The sequence below is a fragment of the Rhinichthys klamathensis genome, unplaced genomic scaffold, assembly GCF_029890125.1.
Source record: "Rhinichthys klamathensis goyatoka isolate OS25496 unplaced genomic scaffold, OSU_Roscu_1.1 h1tg000076l_1, whole genome shotgun sequence".
NCBI classification, from domain to species: domain Eukaryota; kingdom Metazoa; phylum Chordata; class Actinopteri; order Cypriniformes; family Leuciscidae; genus Rhinichthys; species Rhinichthys klamathensis.
In genome coordinates, this window is record NW_026606618.1 from 2,497,083 (window position 1) to 2,513,820 (window position 16,738).

The 16,738-nt window shown below is 37.9% G+C and overlaps 2 protein-coding genes across 4 annotated transcripts in view; both read left to right on the forward strand.

Moving 5' to 3' along the window:
- The first annotated feature begins 564 nt into the window (after positions 1-564).
- On the forward strand, positions 565-7,119 carry tcp11l1 (t-complex 11, testis-specific-like 1). 2 transcript variants are annotated; one of them, XM_056250926.1, is made up of 10 exons: positions 565-722; positions 1,127-1,280; positions 1,364-1,496; positions 1,702-1,822; positions 2,788-3,008; positions 3,089-3,225; positions 3,376-3,539; positions 5,256-5,437; positions 5,840-6,012; positions 6,118-7,119. In XM_056250926.1, the coding sequence occupies exons 2-10, from the start codon at positions 1,133-1,135 to the stop codon at positions 6,333-6,335; spliced, it is 1,497 nt and encodes a 498-aa protein (XP_056106901.1). In that variant the 5' UTR covers positions 565-722; positions 1,127-1,132; the 3' UTR covers positions 6,336-7,119. The 2 variants fall into 2 exon arrangements, with proteins under 2 accessions (XP_056106901.1, XP_056106900.1); XM_056250925.1 differs by having other exon boundaries at positions 574-722; positions 1,130-1,280.
- Positions 7,120-10,841: 3,722 nt separating this feature from the next.
- Positions 10,842-16,738, forward strand: part of hipk3a (homeodomain interacting protein kinase 3a) — a 41,109-nt gene continuing 35,212 nt past the window's right edge. For both annotated transcript variants that reach the window (XM_056250899.1, XM_056250900.1), the window contains exons 1-2: positions 10,842-11,230; positions 14,753-15,944. In XM_056250899.1, the coding sequence (XP_056106874.1) occupies positions 14,755-15,944 (1,190 nt within the window). In that variant the 5' untranslated portion in view covers positions 10,842-11,230; positions 14,753-14,754. The remainder of the gene's footprint in view (positions 11,231-14,752; positions 15,945-16,738) is intronic.

The following is a 16,738-nucleotide window of genomic DNA, read 5'->3' on the forward strand; positions in this document are numbered from 1 at the left end:
TTTTCCCGAATTGTTTTAAATCACGTCACCCTACCTGTGTCATCACCAGTTCAGGCGGTAAAAGAAAAGTTGCCTTTGCTGCCACCTAGTGTACAGTGTGTGACGACGGGAGAGGTTTCGAAAGCTCTGCCCACTCAGAGCCTGTGTCCACTGTTTCTCACAAGTACAGGTCTTTCTTTTCTACATGTCGCGTTGACTTGTACATACCACTTTTGTATGTGTATATTTTTAGTTTATGGCATAAGAATAAAAAAAGCGAAATATAGCAAAATATTCGAACAGGGCCCAGTATGTATGTGTAATATATGAATATATTAATTTGAGTTGGATTTAATGTAGAATTACAAGAAGAAAGCTCAAATGCATTTTATTCATTTTTAATCAGAATCGTGGTTTTATAGCCTTCGATATAAAAATTTAAATTAACTATTTTTATACAATCCTCCCTGTTCGAAGCACATGCGCTAGGGGGCGGTCGAAGTTTTTGTTACTACTGGGAAATGTAGTTCTATGTTACATTTACACAGCTTCATTCCCATTCAAAATCACATCTCAAAAACTACAAAGGAACCTTCCGAGTCGTACTTCCGTAAATACACGCATCAGGTTGTATTGATTCATCCAGAAGAAAACGCTCGGGCTGCTACTTTTATTATATGTGGCGAATTGCAGCTTGGTGAAAATAAAGTTTAAGCGGGCGCTAGGTGCTTTAACGAATCCAGGTAACGTTAAACTGTAAAAGAGAAATCTGAATGACGAATGACCGGATGTTAGAGCGCAGACTGATGCGACATTGCATCTCAGAGATTTTAGTAATGGGATCCGGCTGGTTGTTTGTCACAGACAGTGCAGTAAACCAAATCACTAGCGAGTTTATAAAAATGTTTGAATGTGACTAGTAGAGGGATGAGGGTACTAGAGAGCAATTGTTTATTGATTTGAAAGGCATTCTAGTAGTTTCCTTCTGTTTTATAATAAAAACAAAACAACTACACACTCAGCTCGCTGTCACACTGTTGCCAGAAATAAAAACCCAGTGTTGTCATTTTAGTGTGGAATTGGATAGAGCAGCTGATGTTATAGTCTATGAAAGATCTTTTTAATTTATCAGCTTCTTTGTTTTCAGCAGAAGATGCCAAAGGAATCTGATGAGTCCTCCAAAGAGGAGCAGAGCAAGATTGACATGGATGGGAAAGAGAACACTGTGGAACCATCAGAAGAGATGATCCGGAAGAGGATCCGAAGAAATACTCCCAGTCCTCACAGACTCACCCCCCAGTGTAAGGAGAGAAATGTTTATTAACTTAAAAAATGTGGCAAATCACCCTTTAACAATGTTAATATTGCATTCGAACACTCACAGCCAGTCCACCCAGATTTGTCTCAGTGGAAGAGCTTATGGAGACAGCCAAAGGAGTCACTAATCTGGCACTGGCCCATGAGATAGTGATGAACAGTGCTTTCCAAGTCAAGCCTTATGAGCCAGAAGAGGGAAGGTAATGGACTTATCATAACATCACAGTGTTCTCCATGTGCTAATGATATATTTGAAATGTTAGCACTTTCAGTTGTCATTATCATTGCAATGCAATTATTCTAAAGGGATACATATTGCGGTTCAATATTCACATTACTTTGATTTGAGAATGTTTTTGAGAGTGTTTTTTTAACATTTTGAACGTATCTTTCCTGTATACTCAGTTTGGAGAAACAGGTCAAGGAAATGATGCACAAAGCATTCTGGGATTGCCTTGAGTCACAGCTGAAAGAGGACCCACCATCTTACAGTCATGCTGTCACACTGGTTGGTGAAATTAAAGAGGTAAGGAAAGAATCCAGGCTTACATATTATGATATAGTACATGAAATTCATTAAATTATATACACATATATATATATATAATCACCGGTCACTTTATTAGGTACATCTGTTCAACTGCTCATTAACGCAAATATCTAATCAGCCATTCACATGGCAGAAACTCAATGCATTTAGGCATGTAGACATGGTCAGATGATCTGCTGAAGTTCAAACTGAGCATCAGAATGGGAAAGAAAGTTGATTTAAGTGACTTTGAACGTGGCATGGTTGTTGGTGCCAGACGGACTGGTCTGAGTGTTTCAGAAACTGGGATTTACAGAGAATGGTCTGAAAAAGAGAAAATATGCAGTGAGTGGCAGTTCTGTGAGCAAAAATGCCTTGTTGATGCCACTCAAATAACTCAAAGTAACTCAAATATCCACTCGTTCCAACCGAGGTCTGAGAAGAGCATCTCTGAACACACAACAGGTCGAACCATGAAGCAGAAGAGCTACAGCAGCAGAAGAACACACCGGTGTCACTCCTGTCAGATAAGAACAGGAAACTGAGGCTACAATTCTCAAGGGCTCATCAAAATTGGACAATAGAAGCATAGAAGCTTCTAGGCAATCTAGAGCATTATAGAATGTTTCCACCTTTTTTAATAATTGTGTTTGAGTCATTTTGCAAATTCTGCAAGGTGTGTGTAAACTTTTGACCATGACTGTATATATCTCATAGACTTATGTTTCTGCCGGTGGGTACTCAATACTCAGTAATAATACTAAATACTTGGTTTTACAGTCTTTTTCTCCGTGCTGTGGTGCGAATCGATTAATTCTACACAAATGTTTGCAGAGGAAAACAGACAGACTGCAAATATATTACCAACCATTGTATACTTTCTCAACATATCTGTGAACATTATGCAAAAAAAAAAAATGTTTGAAGGTGTTCATAAGTTCCCTGTCTCCCTGTTTTTCCAGACCCTGCTGTCTTTTCTGTTGCCAGGACAGAGCCGACTGAGAGGGCAAATTGAAGAGACTCTGGACCTCTCATTGATCCAGCAGGAGGCTGAAAACGAAGCTCTAGACATCAGTAAAGTAGCCCGGTTTATAATTGACATGATGGGCACCTTTTGCGCACCCTGCCGTGATGAAGACATCAAACAGCTGCGTAAAATCCCTGACATCGTGCCCCTTTTTAAGTAAGTCACTTAAACAGATCAAGGACGAAGGTCACATGACTCCAAATCATATAATCATGTTTATTTGTACACATCTGCAGGTCAATATTTGCAGTGCTAGACAAAATGAAGATCGACATGGCCAACTTCGCTGTGAGCAGCCTGCGACCTCACCTCTTACAGCAGTCGGTGGAATACGAGCGGAAGAAATTTCACGAGTTCCTTGAAAAACAACCCAGTAAGGAAATTCAATTACTTGTATGATCTACATATTCAATGAATGTTATGCTATACATGCATAACATTGGATTAAAAAAAACTTAGATAAGCTTCTTGTACTTTCGTAAATGCTGACCTCTTTCATTCAGTTATGTATTCATGTTTGCAGATGCTTTGGATTTCACAAAGAAGTGGCTCCAAGACACATCAGATTATTCAACCGGTGGAGAAACGGAGGGTGGAGCAACATCTACAACAATTTCTGCTCAACTCCACAATCTTGCCTATTTACGCCTGTTAAAATGGGACCATGATGCTGAGTCTTTCCCAGAGGTAATGTGTTATTGGAGATCACTGATAGTAGTTTGTCTGTAGTTTGTAGTTTTATATTTTAATTTGAAATAATATTTCACAGTATTACTGTTTTTACTTTATTTTTGATCAAATAATTTGTAGCCTTGATGAGCATAAGAGACTTCTTTCAAAAACAACATAAAAAAATCTCACAAATCCCAAACATTTAAACACATTATATACACTCACCTAAAGGATTATTAGGAACACCTGTTCAATTTCTCATTAATGCAATTATCTAATCAACCAATCACATGGCAGTTGCTTCAATGCATTTAGGGGTGTGGTCCTGGTCAAGACAATCTCCTGAACTCCAAACTGAATGTCAGAATGGGAAAGAAAGGTGATTTAAGCAATTTTGAGCGTGGTATGGTTGTTGGTGCCAGACGGGCCGGTCTGAGTATTTCACAATCTGCTCAGTTACTGGGATTTTCACGCACAACCATTTCTAGGGTTTACAAAGAATGGTGTGAAAAGGGAAAAACATCCAGTATGCGGCAGTCCTGTGGGTGAAAATGCCTTGTTGATGCTAGAGGTCAGAGGAGAATGGGCCGACTGATTCAAGCTGATAGAAGAGCAACTTTGACTGAAATAACCACTCGTTACAACCGAGGTATGCAGCAAAGCATTTGTGAAGCCACAACACGCACAACCTTGAGGCGGATGGGCTACAACAGCAGAAGACCCCACCGGGTACCACTCATCTCCACTACAAATAGGAAAAAGAGGCTACAATTTCCAAGACCTCACCAAAATTGGACAGTTGAAGACTGGAAAAATGTTGCCTGGTCTGATGAGTCTCGATTTCTGTTGAGACATTCAGATGGTAGAGTCAGAATTTGGCGTAAACAGAATGAGAACATGGATCCATCATGCCTTGTTACCACTGTGCAGGCTGGTGGTGGTGGTGTAATGGTGTGGGGGATGTTTTCTTGGCACACTTTAGGCCCCTTAGTGCCAATTGGGCATCGTTTAAATGCCACGGCCTACCTGAGCATTGTTTTTGACCATGTCCATCCCTTTATGGCCACCATGTACCCATCCTCTGATGGCTACTTCCAGCAGGATAATGCACCATGTCACAAAGCTCGAATCATTTCAAATTGGTTTCTTGAACATGACAATGAGTTCACTGTACTAAAATGGCCTCCACAGTCACCAGATCTCAACTCAATAGAGCATCTTTGGGATGTGGTGGAACGGGAGCTTCGTGCCCTGGATGTGCATCCCACAAATCTCCATCAACTGCAAGATGCTATCCTATTAATATGGGCCAACATTTCTAAAGAATGCTTTCAGCACCTTGTTGAATCAATGCCACGTAGAATTAAGGCAGTTCTGAAGGCGAAAGGGGGTCAAACACAGTATTAGTATGGTGTTCCTAATAATCCTTTAGGTGAGTGTATATTATATATTAATTATATATTTTATATATTACAAATATTTAAAATGTGTACGTTCGCAAGCATTCAATATGTATGGAAAATGTTGCTCTTTTTTTACACCACATGACATTTCAGGGTCATTAAATGTAAACTTTTGTTACAAATGTTTTTACAAAATGATATGAAACTAAGGCACAACTAAGAACTTGGCACATGTGTTTTAAACAATTTTTCTACATTATGTACACTATTGAAACCAAAACTTGTTGCTGTTCTTTTCCTCCCTTTTCTCCCTCCTGCGATCAAACAGACTCTTCTCTTGGATCAGTGCAGATTTCAGGAGATGCAACAGGAGCTGGAGCAGCTGGCACTGGTGGCATCAATCCTGCTCATAGTGTACAACAGTGCTGGGGAGGCCATTTCTGGACTCCCGGGACTCAATGAAAGACTGAAGAAAACCATTAAGATTCTGTTAGCAGAGATGCACACGCCGTAAGTTTGAGGTTGGCATGGAAGTGGAAGTTGCGATAGTCTTTTCTTCCCTATTGTGACGTGTATGTCCAAATGAAACAGCCCCTTAAACAAGGAAAATGTAGGGCGGGACTTGATTTTGTTCATCTGGAATTGTTCGGGTGGTTGTGGTTTGCTATTGCTGTGATGTCATGTGAGTGACAGGTTGTACCGCCCTCGCACCAGTAAACGTGTCATCAGAGAAGAGAAGTCGCTGTTATTTTGGTTAAAGATTATGACGGCACATGAATTGAAAAAATAATAATAATGTGCACTTATAAATCATTTATAATGCTGCAATATTCCATTAAAAAACACTTTTAAAATTGTCTAATGCTTCCCACTTATATAACTAAGCAAAACTGTTGTACTTTCCTCTCGTAGGTCCTTCAAAGCGGATGAAACCTTTGCTGCTGTTGCAGAGAAATTGTGTTTAGAGCTCAGAGGATGCTTGTCTCAGCATGGCTTTTCCCCGTTTCCCTCAGACAGAGAGAACACATTGAAAGGCCAAATTGTAGCAGCAAAGTCTGCGGACAACCCCATCCGCAAGGTCATTGGTAAGCGCAGCCCTCTATGGAGAACTTGTGCTTTGACAACCCAAAAAGCAGTTATGATTCCATTTAGAAGTGAAGTCTTATCTAAAACTGTATTTTTTCTATTAGACTCCCGGATCCAGGCGTACCTTCTTGGCTTCCTGGAGTCAAGCGCCCACCGGAGCGCCCCAGCTCTCCCTGGAGGTCTGACGCCCATCAGCAAAGAGTTAGAGGAGATTGCTGTCAAACTGGAACGTTTGGTGACCTTCAACAAGCTAGTTTACTCTCCGTTCTATCAGAAGATCCTCCAAGACATTCTGAAACAAAGGGAAGGTTTAGATGTGTGAACAAAACACATGAAATACTTGCCACTAGTCATCCTGGCTTTCACATTCTGTAGCTATATATACGGATTATAGTGTCTATAAACTTGCCAATTTACCCCTCAAAGCTCACACGCTAGCACTAATGGATATTTAAGAATTAACACTCCTAAGGTCCTCTCATTGCATTGCATTGTATATCAGGGAATATTTGTGAATGTATCAAAGTATTTGATTTGCCTAAAGCTTGGATTACTTTAGGCAGTGACTGATAGAATAGTGAACTGAAATGTAGGAGAACCTTGTGAATACTGTTAGTGTGCAACAAAATATTAAAAAACACATTTGCATTTTACAAAAGATTAGGAGCAGTTTTCAAACATTTGCTGTTGTAGCCCGAACCCTTCGGCAAAGGTGTTATTGAGGTTTCTGGCTCGTTTTGGATAAATCTGAGGTAAAGGATGTGTATTTGACTGGTGCCTTAGTTTGTGAAGTGCCACCCATGTTTATGTGCACAATGGTCATTTTAATCTTCAGATTATCCCCATGTTGTTCCGACAGTTATGAGAGCATGTTCTTTTTAAATAATTCCTGATTTATTTATTTTTTAAAGAACAATGTTTCTATCAACATTGAGCATGTTTTACAGAAGACACCTTGTCCTCACAAGTAAATGTATTCCCCACTGCACTTCTCTATGTTCTACTTTCATAAACTTCTATGGCGTGTCTTATTAATGCAGTATTACTAATGGTTATTTGAAACTGAATGCTGGCTGTCAATAAAAACACGAGGTGTGTAGAAAACATTGCTGACTGGATTTACTGTTTTTTTTCTTCTACCATTTATCTAATTCACATGACATTATGTATTTTATTATATTAAAGGTTCATTTATTACATTGTTTTATATATTTTTAATACTACAGTAGTCGAAATCGAAAAAGTTCATCAAAGTCGTCCTAAGATTGTTCCAAATTCATGTATTAACTTTGATGAAAGGTTTTGATCCACTTCAAATGTTGACTACTGTATTTTGGTAACGCATTACAATAAGGTTACATTTGTTACCATTAGTTAACCTGTTAACTGTCACCCCCCTTTTTTTTGCATAGACATAAAAATCACTATCCAAACTTAAATGGTTGTAATTCAGGAATGCTTTGGAATATAGACCTATGGCTGGTCTTGTTTTAAAGAAGACATTTTCCAGATTATTGTAGAAGTCTAGAAATGATAAAAAATGAAACAGAAAAAAACTTTTTTAAGTTTGAGTTTATGAAATTGTGTAATGTAAAAATATAAGTATTAATATTTTATATAAATTATATATATTACAAAATATATTTTACTCTAAAACAGCAAGAAAATTAAAGACAAAAATCTGAACAAGTTGTATTCCAAATTTTAGGTTGATATCTAAAAAAATGAGCTTTCAGTAAGATTTTATTTGGGCGCAGTACCCAACTTTTTCACTAGACTCCGTTACTGCCCATATAAGGGCGCCTCCATTTTCATATGTGTTTTGAGTGATCTGAACCATGTATTTCCATAATTTTCATACAATTTATGAAGTAGACATCCTATTCAGAAGTAGTATGGGTGGTTTGGCAGTATTTGATTTGAATTCAACCTCTAATAAATGCATAAAAAGACTACGTTATAGCGTTATAGCTCGCAGCCAATCAGAAATCGAGAATCCATACATTTTTCTTTATATTTAAAACATTTTCAGACCTTTTTTTTCTCATAAAATGGAATTGGTGTTATCTTTTGAACTCATGGCATGAAAAAAAACTGAGGTTTCTACCAATCTTTCATGATTTTTCGTGTTTATTGTTATTTCAAAATAAAGGCCTAAATACTCCTAATGCATATGAAATATTCTTGTTGCAAATTGATAAATTACTGCTCCTCTGTAATTTATTTTAGATAACAGCCACCAAATATGAAAACTAGAGATTTTAAGCTTTCAAATGATATATAGTTTGGCAATATTACTTTAGGTTTTTATTAAGATATTATTGTTTTAAACATGCAATGGCAAATGGCAGGTTAAGAGGTTAACATGAACTAACACTAAATAATTCCTCTAAAGAATTTAATAAACTTAGTTAATATTAAATTCAACATTTATAAATACATTATATAAATACATATCTGCATGGGAGGCGGTGAAATCCATGATGGGGATGCATTCTAGAAAAACGTAATATTTCTCTTGATGGGAAGCTTGATTTCGATCTTTCTAATGATCTAAATGTTTTTATCGTTTTAATAGTCATAATTTTAGTCAGGAATTGGCAGTTTTTAATAATGCTAGGGTTAATGTTAATAAGGATATGGTTTTAAAACTTTTTCGAGGTGTAAGAGAGAGGAAAAGTCCTGGACCGGATGGTATTGGAGGCCGTATTCTTAAAAATTGTGCGGAACAACTGGCAGATATTTTTTTGTTTCATTTTTAAAATGTCATTGAGTCTTCATAGTTCATAAGGTTCCTCGTCTTTGGAAGGAGTCTATAATTGTACCTGTGCCTAATGTACCAAAATCTTTAAATGAGTACAGGCCAGTAGCACTTAGGTCTCTGATAATGAAAAGATTTGAGAGGATTGTGAAGGATGCGCTTCTGACCACGGTACAGGCAAATCTAGATCCGCTTCAGTTTGCCTAGGTCAGGCAGGGGTGTTGATGATGCGATATGTACTCTATTAAACATGATTTTGGCACACCTTGAGGGCGCAAAAACCTGTGTACGTTTGGTCTTCATTGATTTTCCATCAGCCTTTAATTGTATCCAACCTCATATCCTAGCAGAACGGTTAAAGAGTGTCCATAATATTGATTTTGGATTGATATATTGGCTGATGGATTTTTTAACCAATAGGTCTCAACGTGTGAAGGTAAATGGTGTTTTATCTGATGTACTCTTTTCTTCTACTGGGTCACCGCAAGGATGTGTTCTTTCACCTTCTTAATAATGAGGATCCTGATCCTGTATTGGCAGATTTTACTGATTGGTGTAAATTGTCCCTTTTGGTATCAATGTAAAACTAGAGATTTTAGGAAGAATCGTAAAGCCATCTCTCCTGTGGCTATTAATGATCATGGTGTTGAGATTGTACATCAATTTAAATACCTTGGTACTGTAATAGATGAAAAGTTGCCTTTTGAGGCTCATGTTGATGCTGTGTAAGAAAGCCCACCAGCGTATGTATTTTTTACGGAAACTTTGTGGTTTTAATGTGGACGGTATACTTTTATGAAAATGTTTTATTCTTGTTTTATTGAGTCTGTTATTACTTTTTCATTTGTGTGCTGGTATGGATCACTTAATCTTAAAAACAGAAATAGATTACAGGGTACTGTTAAAGTGTAGTAAGATTGTTGGCACCACCCTGAATGATTTGAATAGTTTGTATAAAGCCAGGACAGGAAGGCCGTGTTAATGATGAGAGATTACAGCCATCCTTTGCAGAATCTTTTAAAGTTGTTACCTTCTACTCACAGATATTTTTTTACCACTTTGTAGGACTAACAGATTTAAAAATTCTTTGGTACCAGCTGCCATTGGTTTTCTAAATTATTTTAGAGTAATTAATTAAGGAAGTCTTTTTTATTTTTATTTTATTTTATATATATATATATATACTGTTGTGTGTTTGTTTTTTTGTTGATTGTATGGATTACTGCTGGCTGTAAAACAAATTGGCCCTTGGGGATAACAAAGTTGACCTAACCTAACCTTATTAAAAGCAAAAGTTGTATCTGTTCATATTTAATGGATCTCAACATGATTGGACAATGAACAGTTGTATTTTTATTAACTAATGTTAACAAAGATTAATAAATACTGTAACAAGTGTAATGCTAATTCTTAGTTAATGCATTCACTTATGTGATCCTATTGTAAAGTGTTACCACCACTACTTTTAAGTTATCAATTATTATTAAAATATTAGATGTATTTCAGCAGTTTTATATATTAGCATTTTTAAATGAAATGAAATGTGAAAACACCACTTGAAGATATACTATCAAAATATTTAATTATGTAAAATATTTCCATACAGTATATAATACATATTACATAGGCTATAATATTTATATAATATTTCGTTTTATCTATATATTGTATTTACATTACTAGGCTTATTGTTACATTGTTTTATTGTGAACAATATATTATGTTTATATCATCAATTAGTATTGTAATATTAGATTAATTTTTAGCAGTTTTAAGTTAAATTGAATGTTTTCATTCTGGGAAAAAAAACACTGTTTAGGATATAATTTATCAAAAATAATTATTATATATAAAATATGTAAATTATTCTATTGCACAATATTCCATTTAAATATTTACATTTTAGAACATCTTTCAGATCCCACCTGACGGGGTCACTATTTAGCAGACCTGTGTCCTCCCTTCTCACTTCCGTGGGCGTTTCATGTTGTGGTTGTGTGTGTGTGTTGACTCTCCAGCCCTGTCCATGGCAGTAATGCTTCACACCAGTTCTGAATCACCTCACCGACACGCGCAGGAAGAAGCAGCGCGAGAGTGTTCTCGAGCGCTCAGCTGAGAGAGCTCGAGCGAGTTAGTTGAGCTGATAGAGTTTGTCCGTCGCCGTCAGGAGGAAACAAACCAGGGGGGCTTAAACGTCCTCGACATGACGACAAAAACCTCCCCTGACCGAAACGGATATCCTTAACTCTACGCTGGACCCTGTTCGGTTCCCGTGGATGGCTTAGTATGCGAGTTGTGCGCAGTTGAAATGAGGGAGCTTGTATTTTTTTCTCCCTCGTCGTCCAGCGAGAGGACAAGATGGCAGCGCGAGCGCGTCGAGCATGCAGTGGGTGCGAATTAAACCCCAACATGTTCACTAAAGATACGCGTTTCGACCACGGCTGCTGTCTGTGAAGGTAAGGAAGATTTTAACGAGTTGTAAAGGCGTAAATGCGTGTCTGATACTTAATAGTGAAGATATTAAATCAGGCTTGACTTCGGAGGAGTGATCGCGAGCTCGTAGTTGTTGCGAAAAAGTTGCCACGCCACACCAAAAACTTGAAAGCAATGTTTCGCAGGGTTTGCTAATGTGTTTTGGTAGCTGGCAAGTTTATGGTTTTAATAAAAAAACAAACTTTTTATTGTTTCCCTGATAACTTTTAAACGTTAAATGTTCGCGAAGACTTTCTGGTCACCAGCCAAACCCATAATATTTAACTTACCTAAATCCTGCTGCTTAAAACCATGACGTAAAGATTTTCATTTGCTGTTTTTAACCTTTAAACATTAAACATTCAAGCGTCAGTGCATATGAATTGTGGGTTAGTTTTCCGTATAAACTCGCCAGCTGTTGATCTTGTACTATAATCAAGTGACATGTTGCTCAATCCTCCCAAAATGCACAGGCCTGGTAATCTGTTAGTAGCTGACTTCTCTTTTTTCTGTAATTTGACACTATGCTGGTAAGATTAAGCAAAAGTTGTACCTAAAAAAAAAAAACCTTTTATGTAAAAAGTTGAATTTCCTGTCCTTGAAAGGTAAATCACCATGCATTTCCTATATTTGCTCAGTAATACATTTTAAACAATTATTTGATATTTAACCTTAACAATGCTTATTTAATGTATATTTTTTGCCAGGGGAAGTTTTCGTACTTTCTAGTGCTTCATTGAGTTCCCACAGTTGTTGATGATGAAATATAGGGGAGTTGTGGAAAGTGAGCTGGAAGTTAGTGAATATAATCAGCTGTAAAATATTTTATTGGTTAGAACATTTTATTATTCTAGTGCACAAGTATATATTTTATTTTGAGTTATACTTTATTTTTACAGTGTCCTACCTACACATTACATCTAGTTACTATAGTAATAATAACTATAAATTATGCTTAATTACATGCAACCCCTACAACAAACCTAATCCTAACCACAACCCTATTGTAAGTACATGTAGTTAATTAATATTACTCAATACTTCAATGTATAATTACACTGTATCAAGGACACCTTAAAATAAAGTGTAACCCTTTTTTTAAACTTGTAAATGACTGGAAGAATGATGGAAAAGTATGGAAATTAATTTCCTTATTCGTTATAAAAACACACAGAACATTCATGGTTATGCCATAAAAACGTTGTTGCATTTTATTAAATGTGTATTACAATATAATGAAGTTGGTTGTCATTTTATGTCATAGATTATAAGTTCCTCATTGTTATTACTATCACTTTACATCACTGGAAAAAAAGATTGTATGTCAATTCAGTGAAGTTTACTTCCTAATCTTTTCCTGTCATTAAACTTTTATAGCCCGAGCAGTTGCAGAGTCAACAGGTGTTTTCCCTGTGCCATCTCTCGCCCACCCCCATTAGGTTTTGAGATGGTAAAAGGTCAGTTTCCACCTGCTTATAGCAGAAGGCAGCGTGTTTGAAAACAGTAGAGAGACTGTAACCCAAAACCTTGGCCACTCCTATCTACTCAAGGCTTACCCTTCTATAAGGACAGACCTCATATACACAGTCCTCCAGATGGGACTGTCCTTTTTAAAGTTGTTGACTGAATCTCTTACTTTGCGAACCTAATGTTGTTTGCACAATTAGGAAGTAGGAACCAGTGTAGACTTAATCGCAACCGAAAGGGATGATTTAAACCTTGATTTTGCTATGGTAGTGTGAATGAATAAGGGCCTTTTATAACGGTTCTGGAATCGAAATGCATCAGATATGCATTCCTCAAGAAGCAACGTGATATGTTTGCATCCCTTTTATGTTTTCTAGCCTCAATATTTGCCTTTATGAAATCCTACCTAGTCTGCCAGAGTGTTAGCTGGGTAATAAGTGTGTGAGAGAGTTAGTATGTGGGTGTGTTAGAGCCACACCTGTCCTCATGTCTGAACTTGTGCCATATGTTGTGCCAGTATAAGTAGCCTGTCTCCCATGAAACTAAGACAGCTAATCCCCATTGGTCAATTGTCTGTCTGGATCTACTAACATATTACCCACACTATGGCACACTAGGGCTGAACGATTAATTGAAGAAAAAAAAATTCGGAATTTGGCTTATTTCGTTAATCAAATTGCTTTAACTGCAATTTAGCCTACTTAAATGTATCCACGTGTTTCAGAGTGAAGCTCAGCATTGTTCATTGTCACTGTAGCAGCTGATAAGTGTTTTTTAGTTTCTCAGTTCACACAGTAAATGCTACTTCACACAATCTCCATCTCTGCCAGTGATGCGAGTTTGCATCGCTTATAATGTGCATAAGAGTTTCTAAACCTGTTGCCAACAAACGAGAAACTGCAGTTTGCACCCGGAATAAAAGCTCAGTTGTTTAAAGTTTGAAAAAGATCAAATTAAGGCAGAAATATTAGTATTGTAATTTTACAGTTGAACTGTATAAAAATCATATTTTCTTGCTCTTTTTACAGTAATATTTCTTATTGTTTCATATTTAACTAGAGTAATTTATAATTATAGTATTTATAATATATATCAATGGTCTGGTTTTTGGTCTGGTTCTCAAGGGCACACTTATCCTCTCCTCACTATAACACTATTTGTTCACTGTAGAAATTAAATATAGGTTCAACTTCAAGCTCTATTTTTTTATTTTATTAACATTGATGACAGACAACAGCAGGAATATAAGGGTGTTGTCACTTTAAGACTGGCTTACCCTTACTTTAAGACTGAATGCACAGACCGAATATACTGACACATCCGGTTTCTTAACTCTTATGACATAACCGAGAGAGAACTTGCAGAGATGGGTATATTTTTACATAAATTTGTGTCCATTCAAGCACGAATAAACGCGAAAGATGAATCAATTCTCTTTGTTTGAGCGCTGTCTGAAACGCGCCTCTCTCTCTCTCTCTGCGTTCGGCTATGCGCACAGATAACAGCACGCGAGTCCTAATTTTCACCCCTTTTTTGCGTTTAAAATCGTTTGAATGTGTATATTGGCAAGACATAACCCGTTCAAATGATAAACTTTCACTCTGATGGTTAGACTTAGCAGTTCACATCACATATTGCGTGCTGAACCGCTGCACCTCTATTAACAACTAATAATTAATGAACACGCTTATCATCATGATTGCTATCTTACCAAAGATGGAGAAAAATCCTACTGGTAAGTAAACGTGTCCTTTTCCCCCAAAAATGTTGGTACTCAAAAGTGCTTTCCTCCATGTTTTCTGCTGCGCATAGTTTATTTTTACCATGCAAGCGCACCAGTTATGTGCACCCCTGTATATAATCACACAAACAAGCACAGCAAACCTAAAGCTATTTAAAAATTAGCATTTAAAAATTGCACTGTATTTTTCATAAAATTAATCTTAATAAACCTCTTAATATAGCAGGTTTTGGTTCATGTGAACAGCATCTGTGAAATGACTTAGACTAACAGTTTTCTTCCACTCTGTCCTTTATAGGTATGGCCTCACAGGTTACGGTCTACCCACCACATGTTTATCAACCCCAGACAAGTGCCTTTTGCAGAGTGAAGAAAATCGATCCCATCGGCTGTGTTTACCATGAGAAGTTCCCTCGCACTTACGTGATCGGTGTGAATCTAGGCATTGCGCACCCTACGGATATTATACCTTTATCGAGATTCGAAGCTTTGACTAGCGAGAAACCGTGCGCCGCGCAGGACTACTCAATACAGACTGAATCAGCTCCACAGGAGCTCCTCAGAAGGGCTTCCTCGCCATACAAGCGTGTGGCGTCGGAGGGTGACCTTCAGTATTTCGCCAGAGCGGCCGGGGCAGTTGAAGAAAGTGGAGACAGTGTCCAAAACAGCCAAAGTAGTAGTAAAAGTGGCGGCGCTCCAGAAAGGTCTGAGAGAAACGGTGGTTTGAATTTGGTCGACGGCACCAAACGATGTGGGTTTAAATGCAAAGGGGAGGAGCTTGAGAACGGCAAGAGCATCATGCAGATAGTAGAGGAGCATTCGACTCTACCTGCCATGTTGCAAACAAACGTCGGGAGCACGAACGCAGTAGGCGTTGCCCCGACCGAGCAGAACAGAACCGGGACGGGAGCCGTGAGCGGGACAGGTGACGGCGACTATCAGTTGGTCCAACACGAAGTGCTGTGCTCCATGAAGCACACCTATGAAGTGTTGGAGTTCTTGGGTCGTGGTACGTTCGGTCAGGTGGTCAAATGTTGGAAACGAGGCACCAATGAGATTGTGGCGGTGAAGATACTGAAGAACCACCCATCATATGCCCGTCAGGGCCAGATCGAGGTGAGCATTCTGGCCCGACTTAGCGGGGAGAACGCAGAGGAGCATAACCTGGTGCGAGCTTTTGAGTGTTTCCAGCATAGAAGCCACACCTGTCTGGTGTTCGAGATGCTGGAGCAGAACCTGTACGACTTCCTCAAACAAAACAAGTTCAGTCCCTTGCCGCTGAAGGTGATTAGGCCCGTGCTGCAACAGGTGGCCACGGCGCTGAGGAAGCTCAGAAGCTTGGGCCTGATCCATGCCGATCTTAAACCGGAGAACATTATGCTGGTAGATCCTGTGAGACAACCCTTCCGTGTGAAAGTGATTGACTTTGGCTCTGCCAGCCACGTCTCCAAAGCTGTGTGTTCGACATACCTGCAGTCTCGCTACTACAGGTAAGCAGTGTTTTTTTTCTCTCTAGTAGGTTTGCTACTTTGTCATGTTTCCGTTTAATCATAAATAGACTTTTGGTAAATGTTTCAGCTTGTGTTTGTATTTGTGGCAATTATGAAGATATAATTTATGGTGTTCGTTTTGAGGAAGTTGAACTGAGGAACGTTTACTTAAGCTGCACTTCCTGCCAGAACAATTATGTAATGCCATCTATAGCATTTGTCGAAGTTTGGCAAGCATTCTTTGTTCGATTGCAACTGCACTAACTGCCATGGAGCTACACCCATACTAACTTTATGTAACTCAAAACAAAAAACACACACAAAATAACACAACGCACAATTTTTTCTAATGGGGTCAGTCCTGACCGTGATGGCTGTACTTTGTGTCTCCATGTGGTTGGCAGTTCTTTAGGAAGAATGTGGTTTGCTAAAGTGATTCATGGGATGTGGAAGAACATTGAAATACTCTTTTATTAGAACATTCCAGATGTTTATGTTTTAAGTTCCATGTCAAGCTTAATTGTTTGTTTGTTTGTTTTTACTCCAGAAATCAGTTTTTTTACTCTTAATCTATAGAATATTGTCCCTTCCACTTAAATGTATCGTCACACTCATGTCATTCGGTAGAACACAAAAGTACACTACTTTTTTTATAGTTAGGGCTTTGGGGTCTGTACAATTTAATTTATTTTATTTTTTTGTTGAAAGAAATGCTTTTATTCACCAAGGATGCATTCCTCTGGTGCTCTTTGGTCATTTTTAGAATTTTATCTTCATTGGAATGGTACGAAACT